Source organism: Andrena cerasifolii, chromosome 16, assembly GCF_050908995.1.
Source record: "Andrena cerasifolii isolate SP2316 chromosome 16, iyAndCera1_principal, whole genome shotgun sequence".
In the NCBI taxonomy this organism is placed as follows: Eukaryota; Metazoa; Arthropoda; class Insecta; order Hymenoptera; family Andrenidae; genus Andrena; species Andrena cerasifolii.
In genome coordinates this window covers 3,739,859-3,751,310 of record NC_135133.1, presented here as the reverse complement: position 1 = coordinate 3,751,310, position 11,452 = coordinate 3,739,859, and the positions used below count along the sequence as shown (strand labels likewise).

At 47.8% G+C, this 11,452-nt stretch overlaps 3 protein-coding genes across 9 annotated transcripts in view; 1 reads left to right on the top strand and 2 right to left on the bottom strand.

The window, feature by feature from the left end:
- Positions 1 to 80: 80 nt before the first annotated feature.
- On the bottom strand, positions 81 to 4,234 carry Nopp140 (nucleolar and coiled-body phosphoprotein 1). 7 transcript variants are annotated; one of them, XM_076829027.1, is made up of 5 exons: positions 4,050 to 4,234; positions 2,083 to 3,750; positions 1,925 to 2,014; positions 1,230 to 1,762; positions 996 to 1,135 (listed from the first exon to the last, which is right to left on the bottom strand). In XM_076829027.1, the coding sequence occupies exons 1-4, from the start codon at positions 4,149 to 4,151 to the stop codon at positions 1,250 to 1,252; spliced, it is 2,373 nt and encodes a 790-aa protein (XP_076685142.1). In that variant the 5' UTR covers positions 4,152 to 4,234; the 3' UTR covers positions 996 to 1,135; positions 1,230 to 1,249. The 7 variants fall into 7 exon arrangements, with proteins under 7 accessions (XP_076685146.1, XP_076685147.1, XP_076685148.1 ...); XM_076829029.1 differs by having other exon boundaries at positions 1,925 to 2,008; XM_076829028.1 differs by having other exon boundaries at positions 1,925 to 2,011; positions 4,050 to 4,233.
- A 177-nt stretch (positions 4,235 to 4,411) lies between these two features.
- Positions 4,412 to 5,760, top strand: Mad2 (mitotic arrest deficient 2). Its single transcript, XM_076829036.1, has 3 exons — positions 4,412 to 4,787; positions 4,897 to 5,259; positions 5,332 to 5,760. The coding sequence occupies exons 1-3, from the start codon at positions 4,715 to 4,717 to the stop codon at positions 5,529 to 5,531; spliced, it is 636 nt and encodes a 211-aa protein (XP_076685151.1). The 5' UTR covers positions 4,412 to 4,714; the 3' UTR covers positions 5,532 to 5,760.
- A 154-nt stretch (positions 5,761 to 5,914) lies between these two features.
- Positions 5,915 to 11,452, bottom strand: part of Vn (membrane-bound neuregulin protein vein) — a 276,994-nt gene continuing 271,456 nt past the window's right edge. The window contains exon 9 of the transcript XR_013087358.1: positions 5,915 to 10,443. The gene's annotated coding sequence lies outside the window, so the exon portion shown is untranslated. The remainder of the gene's footprint in view (positions 10,444 to 11,452) is intronic.

The window sequence follows — 11,452 nt, the reverse complement described above, 5'->3', positions numbered from 1 at the left end:
GTTATATTCGCTTGTCTTTTTTACGCGCTGGGGATATTAAAGTAACGCTCGATGGGGCAGGGGTTGAAAGAACGATACAGTTGTTAAGATTACAGTACCTTTATACTTATTCTTCAATTATGACATGTATCGTACAAAGAATGCGCGTACTTTTAATTTAACCATGAAGGAATATAACAAATTCTGCATCTCACGGCTTTGAACTTATTTGCATCGAGCTATTAGCTTCTTTCGGGTCGGACTTCGAGGAATTCTTTGTGTGTCAAACGGGTACGCTTATAAAAACTATTTCGTATAGTCATTCATATATATGCCTTATTTAAATATAAACTCATGGCTAATTACAAGGAAAAAACTTATGTCAAAATACTCTGCGTAGAGAACATCTTCTGTAGGGAACCCTTCCTTAGTGCATGAAATGACTGAAAATGATAATTGCCCAGGTGATGCACTGTTTTTGTTCAAGCTTTAATGATAGCGGATGTTTAATGATAATTAATTGCCGGAACTTCCTAGCCATTCTAGGAACGATAGACTTCCGAGATATATTACATATTGCGATAAACAACGTTCATTAATTTACAATACAATAGCTATTCGGTTTCGAAGTAGCTTCTGCAAGCTATACTCCTCGTATTAAAATAAGTGATCGCGACTTTACGGGACATTTTACGGACAAGTTGAAACCGCAGCCTTATAGATACTAAATGTTAAAACGTCTGCGTGGTCGTAACTTGTGCAAACCTGCCAGAACAAACGACAAACCACTGATACGAACGAAGGCCTGAGTTACCCTCGCCCAACGTCGCGATAGCTGAGTGACAATTGCACGAATGTCGTGTCTTTAAAATGTCGAATCAACTGCCTAGTCAATGGGAAACTAATGGGCTCCTGTTCCTATCCTTACGATATTTTACTTAACTAAACGTATCGGATAATAACGTTAACACATTTACATATAAACTCCACAACTGCTTACTCAATCCTCAAACTTAATGGAATTGACGCTAGTATCTATTTGACCGCCGCGGTAGCTACCGCGTTTTTTCTTCGTCTTTTCGTGACGAAATGACTTTCCTCTCGTAAATTTGAGGTCCAGATTCGCTTTCTCGCCCCAAGAGCCACGAGCACCCCTCTGTTGAAAAAAAAAACAAAAGTTATACTTTTAGTCACTGTAGGAAAGTCCGCTCACATATCAGACTGTTCCAAGGCCAACTACCCCTCCTCACCTTTGTACATATTCTTATCATCAATCGTCAAATGTAATTTTTTTATTTTGTTGCTGCGCACCATCGAAGGTTTTTTTTCTATCAAAACCACCCCTACCTCCCCTGAAGCCACCGCGGCCGCCCCCCCTTTCACCGTCACCCCACGATTTCCTGAATCCGTCGGACTTACCCCCTTCGTTATCGTTTCCCCTATCATTGCCAGCCCACGATCTCCTGTTATCGAAACTACCTCTTCCACGGCCGCCTCGGAAACCACCGCCACCGTCCTTATCATAGCCGCCGCGACCACCCCTGAATCCACCGCGACCACCTCTATCACCAAACCCGCGACCACCTCTATCGCCAAACCCGCGACCACCTCCGCGACCTCCCCTATCGCCGCCACCCCGACCACCCCTATCGCCGCCACCGCGACCACCCCTGTCACCGCCTCCGCGGCCCCTGAACCCACCGCGACCGAAACCTCCGCGCCCTTCACCAAATCCACCCCTTCCTCCGTGTTTCTTAAAGCCACCATCTTCTCGATTGTCCTCCTAGAACAAAAGAAACACAAGTCAGGCGCCGTTTTCTGTAAGCGTATCATTTCCCTTAAAGCTACATTCTAAAAAGCACCGGTGAATGCACGGAAACATGGTCTCAAGTTTTTAAAAAAACGGCGAGTGACCTGCGTTTCTCGGATGTTTCCAAGCATTTACCTTAGCCTCAAAAGAATTATTTGCCAATTTCGGGTCCACGTTTACGTCGTCGTCCTTTACCCGACGGAACGGAGAATTTTTTTGCTGCTGCTGAACATAAAGCTTGGTAAAATAAAACCATTCGTTTGCCTCTAGTTTTCACGAAGGCGATAGCGTACCTTATCACCATTGAAGCTGCTATTCGCCTTCACGAAGTTGCTGTAGTTGTTTTTCTGAGCCTTCGCGGGTGGTTTATCCTCGTCCTCCTCTTCCTCTTCTCCCTCCTCTATATCTTTGCGTTTCCTCTTTTCGGATTTGGCTGGTGTCTTTTGCTGCGGTACCTTCTCTTCCTCTTCGTCAGAATCGCTCTCCTCAGAGTCGGAGCTTTTTGTCGCGGCGACTGCTGGCTTTGGTTTCTCGTCTTCCGACGAGTCCTCCTCCGAATCTTCGCTAGACGATTTTCTCTTAGCGCTCGCTTTCACCGCTACCTTTGCGGGTGCCGATGCCGGCGTTTTCGCGGGTTTCTCATCTTCGGATTCATCGGAGTCCTCGGAACTCGTTTCTGCTTTTTTGGCTGCTGCTTTTGGTGCAGGCTTCGCAGCTGGTTTCTCATTTTCGTCAGAATCATCGGAATCATCGCTGGACGATTGTGCTTTTTTAGTTGGAGCTGCTACCTTAGCAGGGACAAGTTTCTTAGCCGGAGGCTCCTCTTCTTCACTGCTATCGTCGTCAGAGGACGACTCTGCCTTCTTAGCAGGAGCTTTCTTTGCAACTGCTGGTGTCAGGGGTGCAGGCTTTTTAGCTGGTGGTTCTGCTTCGCTGCTATCATCGTCAGAGGACGACTCTTCCATCTTAGCAGGAACTTTCTTTGCTACTGCCACAATAGGAGCAGGTTTCTTTTTTGGTGCCTCCTCCTCCTCGCTACTCTCTTCGCTGGACGATTCTTCCGCGACTGTTTGCCTCAGGGGCATGGACTTAGCGCCCTTTCCAGCCTTCGCCGCTTCTGTCTTTTGTGGAGCAGATTTCCCAAGTTTCTTCTTCTCTTGGACAGGGTGTGGAGTTGATTTTTGAACCGGTGCTTTCGCAGCAGGTGTGTCTTCTGAATCATCAGAATCGTCCTTGGAAGCTTCTACCTTTTTAGCAGCCTTTGCAGGTGTCGCGACTGGTGTAGCTTTAACTGCTGGCTGAGGTTTCACGCTCTCTTCTTCCGAGGAATCGTCGGAATCATCGCTATCCGATTGCGCTTTTTTCGTCGGTGTCTTTACTGCTGATGCAACAGGCTTCTTCAGCACCGGCTTAACTGGACTCTCTTCTTCGCTTTCGCTACTATCCTTGCTTACAGACTCTTTTTTGCCAGCTGCTGCTTTTACGATTACCTTAGGAGTCACATTAGTTTTAGACACTTCGTTATCAGAATCGGAGTCATCATCCGAAGATTCTTGGGGTTGTGGTACTGGAGCTACTTTCGGAGTAGAGATCGCTTTTGGTTGCGCTTTTGGCGTTTGTACCTCCTCCTCGGAGGAGCTCTCATCTGAGCTGTCTTTTTTCTTCACAGGCGGCGCTTTTGACTGTGTCTTAACAGCTGGCTTAACTTTTGCCGCTGGCTTTTCATCTTCGCTCGAGCTGTCCTCCGAGGAAGTTGCCTGTTGCTTATTATTTGCCGCTGCATTAGCTGCAGCTTTGCCATTTACTTGCGGGACCTTCTTAGGTGCTTCATCCTCGCTCTCTGAACTAGATTCCGAGCTGCTATCTTTAGCTTGTGCTTTTGCATTTATTTTCTTGGGGGATGTCTTTTGAAAGTGCTGGAATACGTCTTGTATCGTTGGTGCCCCCTTCGGTAGTGTGGGCTGGAGAAAAAGAAAAAAGGTAAACGAACGTGACGGAAACTGTTATTTGTACGACGACTCGGCTAAAACTTATACATTCTACTGGTACGTAGAGTCGATGATATCGATTAACAATACTTCAACGACCGGAGACAGCGATAATTAGGTTTAATATCGACAGAAATTCGAAATATTAAACATCGAAAGCATTTCGCCCACGTGGTACGGCCGAATGGCGGCACTTCGCGTACCGCATGGGCATCGGCACCATTGCGATCGATCGACCATAGTATATACGTGGAATCTTTCAGTAATCTTACCGCCTTTGTTTTCTTCTGGAAAACCTTCGCCAACGACGCGTCTTTCTTCAATAGATAGTCGTATACAAGCGCAGAGACGTTCAATTCTTCAGCGGATGCCATGATGGACGCGTGTGTTAAAAGCTTGGAAAATGAACCGCAATTGGATGCGTCCGTTGTCTGCAGCTCCCACCTCCGTCCAAATGGCGCTGTAATCGGGCACGAATTACGTCGCATTTAGACGTACCGCTCATCTAAATCTATCAGTTGGTAACATATTTGTTACTTCTAGAACGCTTTACGAACGTCCAGTTCGAATCGGTTTCCGGTTTCAACGCGTCCCGCTTGTGCAGAGTGATTTCGCGCGCGAATTCCTTCCGAAGTTTCACTTTTACTTACGCCAGTTATTTAATCAACGTTTGCCATTTCTGCATCAAAATTCAAGCACGACATCGTCTGTAACCTGGCAAATTTACGCGGCAAACATTCGGGTCGATTCCATGAGCTTTTCGAACCGCGGCAAACAATCTACTACGTGATTGGTGAAATATCGGTCAGTAGGCAGTGCATTGGACGTTTTAAAAATGTTAAACCGGCGTCCTCGTAACCTGTAAGGTGCTACCTTTTTTCGAACCGAAATTCCGTTCGTTTTAACTAGTGTTTTCGGCGATAGTTGCTTGAAAATTATGACGGAGACCCAACAGAAAGCGAAATGCATCACGTTGAAAGGCTCGGCGGAGTTAGTCAAAGAGTATCTTCGTAAGTTCATCGAACATTCAGCACCCTGTTCCAATGTAACTCGAATGTAGCTGCTCCGAACATCGTTTCGAGCCGTTGCTACGTGAATTCCTTTATCTTTCCCTTACAGTTTACGGCGTGAACAGTATTCTGTACCAGAGAGGCATTTACCCGCCAGAAACTTTCGAGCCTGTCGAGCACTTCGGCTTGTTCGTGCTGATGTCGACGGACGAGAAGATCAAGGGCTTCCTCGACACTGTCCTCGGCCAGATCCAAGAGTGGCTCACCCAGCGCAAAGTGCAGAAAATAACGCTCGTCATAACGAACGTGAACACCAAAGAGGTCTTGGAGAAGTGGGAGTTCAAAGTGGATTACGAAGGCGTAACTTCCAACGGAGTTAGTGGCGGTACGAGTAACGGACTTCCCAAAGTAGGGAGCAAAGACGCCAAGGCTATACAGAAGGAGATCCGAGAGGTGATACGTCAGATCACAGGTTGGTTCGCGCTCTAATTTCTGGCTTCGCGAATACGTCGACGTTACTGTTATTCGGCTCGTTCTGTTTCAGGTACGGTGAGTTTTCTTCCGTTATTGGATTGTTTATGCTCTTTCGACATCTTGACTTACACCGTGCCCGACTGCGGCATTCCCAAAGAGTGGGACGAGACGCAGCCTGTTTTCATAGCGAACAGTCAAGAGGTTCAGTTAAGGTCATTTTCAACCTCTATTCATAAAATGGAAACCATAGTTAGTTATAAGAATGATTAGAATTACTTGTTTCTTATCGTTTACCTGGTTGGCGAAATGTACATAGGAAGCGTATGTTAATTTCACCGTTCTAGCAATATTTAATATTAAAAACAGCTATTTAAACCTTACTCTCTATGCGAATGGTAAGGAAACATCGGTGGTCATGTTATTGTTAAGGGTTCGCGTGTGTCTGCCGATATTACTATTATCCTAGAAGAATTTTATACGAATATATTTTTTCACAGAATTCTGATTCTTCGGCTTATTCTCCAGATGGCCTCCGATTCCAATGGTTCTCTTCTCATTCCTGCTTCTTCTTCTTCCTTGTATGGGTACATACTTCCCTGTTTCCACCCATTACGTCTGCTTAGGTTCTAAGTAAGTTCGTGGATAGGGAAAGGAAAGAATCGGCAAGAATCTTGGCAGATTTTATTAAAACATAATTGACTATTACACTTAACACAGGAATTTATATTATTTTACTTGGCAAAGCACGAACGATACGGCTAGAATAAAATCTTCCCCGTGATTTGACCGTCTGTCGTTATATCGAATAGCAAGTAACGTCGTTTGCACAAATGATTTCGAGCGTACGGGCGGTTAGAATTCCCCCCCGAACGTTGCGTACGTTTCGTTCTCGATGCCGGTTTCACGGTAACGCGAGTCTCGAAAGGAACAGGAATCGGACGAACGCAGAATCAAGGTAAATAATCCTCGGTAGGACGCGCGCGCGCGCGCGTTGACTAGGCATCTCCGAAATCCGCTGGTCGCTTAGGTCGCGCGGTCCGAGAACGAAAGTCTCGATACAAATATCGCGCGTCACGCCGAACTATCTCGTCGCGTTTTCCGCGCGATGTCGAATAATTAATAATTGGTACTGGTCGTAACATTCTCCCCTCGGTGCACCTATTGTACCCGACCCCCGCTTCGATTCGAAGCCGAAGACCATTTTCTTAGGAAACATCAACAGCGGCTTATGCTTCGTTAATAATTGCAGCGTTCGTTTTCCCTTACGACGACTTTCGCTATTAAAACTCGTTAACGTACTTCGTGCTGCTAGAGTTAGCCTTTACGATCCATAGTGCACTTCGTTTCGCTATTAGACTATCTTTGAACGTAACCGTTCGCTGTCACGCATCGTACAAAACGAATTCGTCGGTCGGCCCACCCTCTCTCTCTCTCTCTCGCTCTCTCTATCTCGCTCCCTTTCCTCCTCGCAAACTAACATTACTTAACTTTCGAGAATCAAGGCAAGCTTGCTTGCTTCCGCGTATATCCAGTCGCTCGGTACACGCTTCCGGTCGCGTCCGATACTCCGAGGGCGGACAGCACCTCCGTAATTAATCACCAACGCGCAAGCTGTACGCTCTTAAACCTCACCTAGGCTCTATAGATTTGCGTCGGTTTCTCTGGTTAGTTTACACACTGCAAAAGCTGCTGGAAATACAGTTGAAGTTTATAAACATTACTAATCCGGCTGGTCCGCCGTGGCTGTGGTTCGTCACTCTTCAAGCAAACGCGCGCCGCTCGCATTCGGTAGGCTAATCGTCAGTTGTAACGGGCAGGAGATGCGATCGCTCCAAGGCTTGAGATCACCCGGCTCCTTTATCTTACAGCAGGACAACTATCCGACACGTACAGCTAGACTCTGCAGGGTTGATATCACACCTCCGATCGGTGGCACGTCTATTAACGTTTCTGATTCGAATTTATCCTAATGGTCGTTGAAAATGGGGAACGTTTCTAGGGCTTGCTCTCTCTACTCGCCGCGACAATCGGTGCGCCAGCACCGCGGACCAGAACGAGCCGTATGTCGCTATAACATTACGCGATAATTCTCTTGAGTATCGTAAAAACGCGTCTCCTAGTAAAAACATTGAAAAATAAACAACGCGAAACAATATACAATATATTACAGTAGCGCTTAAGTCGGTATATCCGTGACAGGGCGATTCTCGCGGGCCGGCGAGCAATGTTCAACGAAACGAAATAGATTGGTCGCGCCTGCCTCCCCCGCACGATCCCGGACGCAGGCCGATCGTTGCGAGCTTGGTATTTAACGACGACAATTAACTATACGTATAATTGATCATTGCTACGGTCGCCGGCCGCTGGCTCGAATAATCGGCACCGTCGTTGCTCAGCCCCTGCAGGCTGTGCAACCCCCTCTGCACCCCGACGTCTCGTTTATACACCTCTACTTAAGTTTACCTTGGACTAATCCCTATACTCGATTTACGATCGTTTTATGCGTAAAATATCATAAAATACATTCCTCTTTTGTTCGCTATGACTAGACTCCTCGTTCCGCTCGGGCCGTCGAGCGCGCCGCCACCCCGCTCCACCCATTCTTCCTCCCTTACTTCGGCAGCAACGTTACGCGAGCGCTCTCGCGCAACTCGAAGTGGGTTTTGCGCGTGCACCCGCCCGCGTAATCGTCGCCGATTAATTGAAAGACCAAGAGCGTCGCGCGGCAGGGTGGTTTCGGGGCTCCGGTCGTCCTCCGCCGTACGGAACGGCGAGCCATCGATGACTCACGATGACTTTCATACAAATCGTTCGATAGGTACGAGCGACGAAATGAATTCGTAACGAAAAAGCACGGCGGCACTAGTAAGCTTGCACGGACATCATACGCTACCACGATTTCCTTCTCTTCTCGAAAAGTCTCTGGCGTGTGTGTGTGTGTGTGTGAGAGTGTGTGTGTTGTGTCTTTGTGTCGCTAGGGCGGCGAAACGCTGCGAGCACTCTGCTCGCTCGTTTATTCGGCAACTATCCATACGTAATAGTTTCGTACCGTCTCTAAAATGTAAAAAGGTAAGCGAGCGCGTGTCCACCGATCGACGGAGACGCGAGGCAGCCTGCCTATCTGCTTCGGCGAAACCGATCCCGCGCGTATACGTTTCCCGGAGAGCCTCGCCTCGCCTCTCGCGGCCAACAATCGCGAGAAGAAGTCCGCTGCTCGCCCCTTGATTTTCAGAACAACCCGTCTGGCTCTTAACGAGCGCCAACCCTCGCCGCCGACACCCTCCCCCGTTGATTATCGTTGTTTCCCGGTGTCGTTTCCGTTCCCTTCCTCCCTCCGCCGCCGACGATCGTTTCGACCGGGCCAATCGGGGCCGATATTACGATTCCGACGGCGGCGCGGCGAAAACGTAATTACTCGGCTGGTGTCGGGCCGTAACAATTCTTACGGCGATGCTTGCCGCGAGCTGCCGTTAATTAAAGTAGCCCCCGATCTCTCTAGACTCGGCGCAATGACGCAACCGCCCCCCCGGTCGCGCTCGCGAATCACACTCCGTCGGCCAATTTCCGGCGTCCTCTTTGCCCCGCGACGGAGAAAGCTTACGGCACCGCCCGGCTTCGACGTCTCGATCGATCGGTGCTCGACACACACGCCGCTCGATGGGGTTTACAAGGAATACTTTGTACAAGAGCGTCCTGGACGCGTCTCGAATGCACGCTTCGGCGAACTCTCCCTCGGAGACCGAGGAGCGTCTTTTCACGGGCTGCTTTGCTCTCGATTCGGAACACCTGGCCTGGTCCTCGAGGCGCTCGCTTCGCCTACCCGCTCGAATTTCTCATGTCCTCGGGACGAGTAGTGAACGTTTACACGCTGGCAGAGATACAGGGGCGCACGCCGCGAGTCGCGGTATAAGCGGCGCTAGCGAAGCGCGAGGATTCAGAACCGTCCACGGTGTCCTTGTTCCACCGTTCCGTTCGCCCTTCAATGGGGATCAATGGGGCCGTGAATGGGGAGCGAGAGCCTACGCGACCCTGAGCGATGCACGACTTCTTATTTTGCCACGTTTCCTTCGACACCTTTGCCAGTCCGCTCGGAACCCGCTCACCTTCACGCCTGGACGATCCCGACCCACTTCCCTATTTCTGTTCCACTTGCTCCACATACGTGGTCAGCAGCGAAATAGAGCTCGGCCAGGCGTTAAAGTAAACACGCTCCGGCAGCGAGGCAAGGACGTTGAAAAGGATGCGGGAACAAAACAAGCGAGGCTCGCGCGGGGTCGTAAAGCGTATCTGCCTCGCTTCTCATTCAGTCTTCCGTTACCGCCGTTGAAGGATCCATGGAAACGTAAAGGGGCACGCCACGGACGGCTCTCTCTGTCCATGTTCCGCCGCATCGATCTCTCCGCCGTATCCCCGCTACCGAGCGTCAGCGTGTTTTATCGACGGACATTGCGCAATTACGCTGCTGCCCCGAAGACACCGGCCGAGTCGAAGGACTTCGTTGGTCCTGGGAATCTTGTGACAAGATCCCAGGTCGTACGGGGTGAGTCGTTCTTTTCGCAATCCCATAAAACGGAATCGTCTTGTCCACGTGGCGTTGTAACGACTCGCACGTGCCCGCGGGAAAACTTTACGACGCGTCTCTCCTCCCTTCCTCTCGTACGGCTGGGGAGGCATAAAGCAGGGATTCGCGGATAGTTTATCAAAGGAAATTACGACGCTAACAGCATCGGTAACTGGATGACGCAACGGGAACAAACTCGTCGGAGCATCCGTTTTAATTTTCGATGCGCGTAAATGATCGACGAGGGGAGCGCGGCACTCCCCGGGCTAGAAAATTAAAATCCCCGGGAGGCAGGGGGGGGGAAAAAACAACGCGCCCCTCGTAAATGCAGTTTACACACGGGGCCGGGACTTAAATTTGATTTGACCGCGATATTTCTGGTCGCGTTGCTCGTTCGTGCGGCAACGTTCATCGCGTGCCCCGGCATTTCCGAAGGGGTGAGAAAGGGAGGAGAGTCCTCGTCGCTTTCGGGACGGTCGAGTCCAACCCCGCTAGACCCATTCTCGTTCCGTGAAAACACGCTGTTCCCATTCGACGGCGTCGCTCGGTTCCTCGAGGATCCTCTGCTCTCTCGGCTCCTCTGCTTGCTCTAGGCCCCACGTCGAATCGCTCGGCGATGTTCTGCAACGAGAAAGAAGGGGGGAGGTTAAGGTGGGCTCGATCGATTAAAACGAGTCTCCTTCGCAGGGCTTCAAACAGTTATTATAAAGATTTCGGTTCTTGGAAGAGTTATGAAGAACCTTTATTCGGAATAACTGTTATAAAGAACCTAAATATCAGACTATATAAATATAAGTTACGGTTCCTATATAGCTTTATAACTTTTATTTTTTAGGTTCTATAACATTTATTTTTTAGGTTCTATAACTTTTATTTTTTAGGTTCTATAACATTTATTTTTTAGGTTCTATAACATTTATTTTTTAGGTTCTATAACATTTATTTTTTAGGTTCTATAACATTTATTTTTTAGGTTCTATAACATTTATTTTTTAGGTTCTATATAAGTTACAAAGCGGTTACAGAACTGATTCTTGTAACGATTGTACAGAGTTTTACAGTAAATGAAATCACAACATATTACAACTATAGATTACTCTGTGTAACCAAATTGTTTAAAAATTATTATAAATAAGTAAGCAAATATATATTAGGTACACATTTGTACATATGTATACAAGTGATCCTTGCATACCGCCGATACATATATTACTTATTTATAATAATTTTTAAATAATTTGGTTACACAGAGTAATCTATAGTTGTAATACGTTGTGATTTCATTTACTGTAAAACTCTGTACAATCGTTACAAGAATCGGTTCTATAACCGCTTTGTAACCTATACAGAACCTAAAAACTAAAAGTTATAGAACCTAAAAAATAAAATTTATAGACCTATATAGGAACCATAACTTATACTTACATAGTCTGATATTTAGATTCTTTATAACGGTTATTCCGAATATAGGTTCTTCATAACTCTTTCAGTCAGAACCTTTATATAACAATTTGAAACAATTATTTTCGAAACCCATTCAAGCCCTGCTCCTTCGTCGGTGTACTCGGCCAGTCACCCCCGGTTATTCTCCTCGCAATTTAAAGGGCGCGACCGAGTAAACGCGAGAGGA

Bases quoted from the DNA above. Each gene is read 5' to 3' on its own strand.
- Nopp140 (XM_076829027.1), bottom strand. From the start codon at position 4,151: ATGGCATCCGCTGAAGAATTGAACGTCTCTGCGCTTGTATACGACTAT. The intron at 3,751-4,049 runs GTAAGATTACTG...CTTTTTCTCCAG, and splicing joins TCCAGAAGAAAACAAAGGCG to CCCACACTACCGAAGGGGGC. The intron at 2,015-2,082 runs GTACGCTATCGC...CTTTATGTTCAG, and splicing joins GCAGCTTCAATGGTGATAAG to CAGCAGCAAAAAAATTCTCC.
- Mad2 (XM_076829036.1), top strand. From the start codon at position 4,715: ATGACGGAGACCCAACAGAAAGCGAAATGCATCACGTTGAAAGGCTCG. The intron at 4,788-4,896 runs GTAAGTTCATCG...TTTCCCTTACAG, and splicing joins GTTAGTCAAAGAGTATCTTC to TTTACGGCGTGAACAGTATT. The intron at 5,260-5,331 runs GTTGGTTCGCGC...GTTCTGTTTCAG, and splicing joins GGTGATACGTCAGATCACAG to GTACGGTGAGTTTTCTTCCG.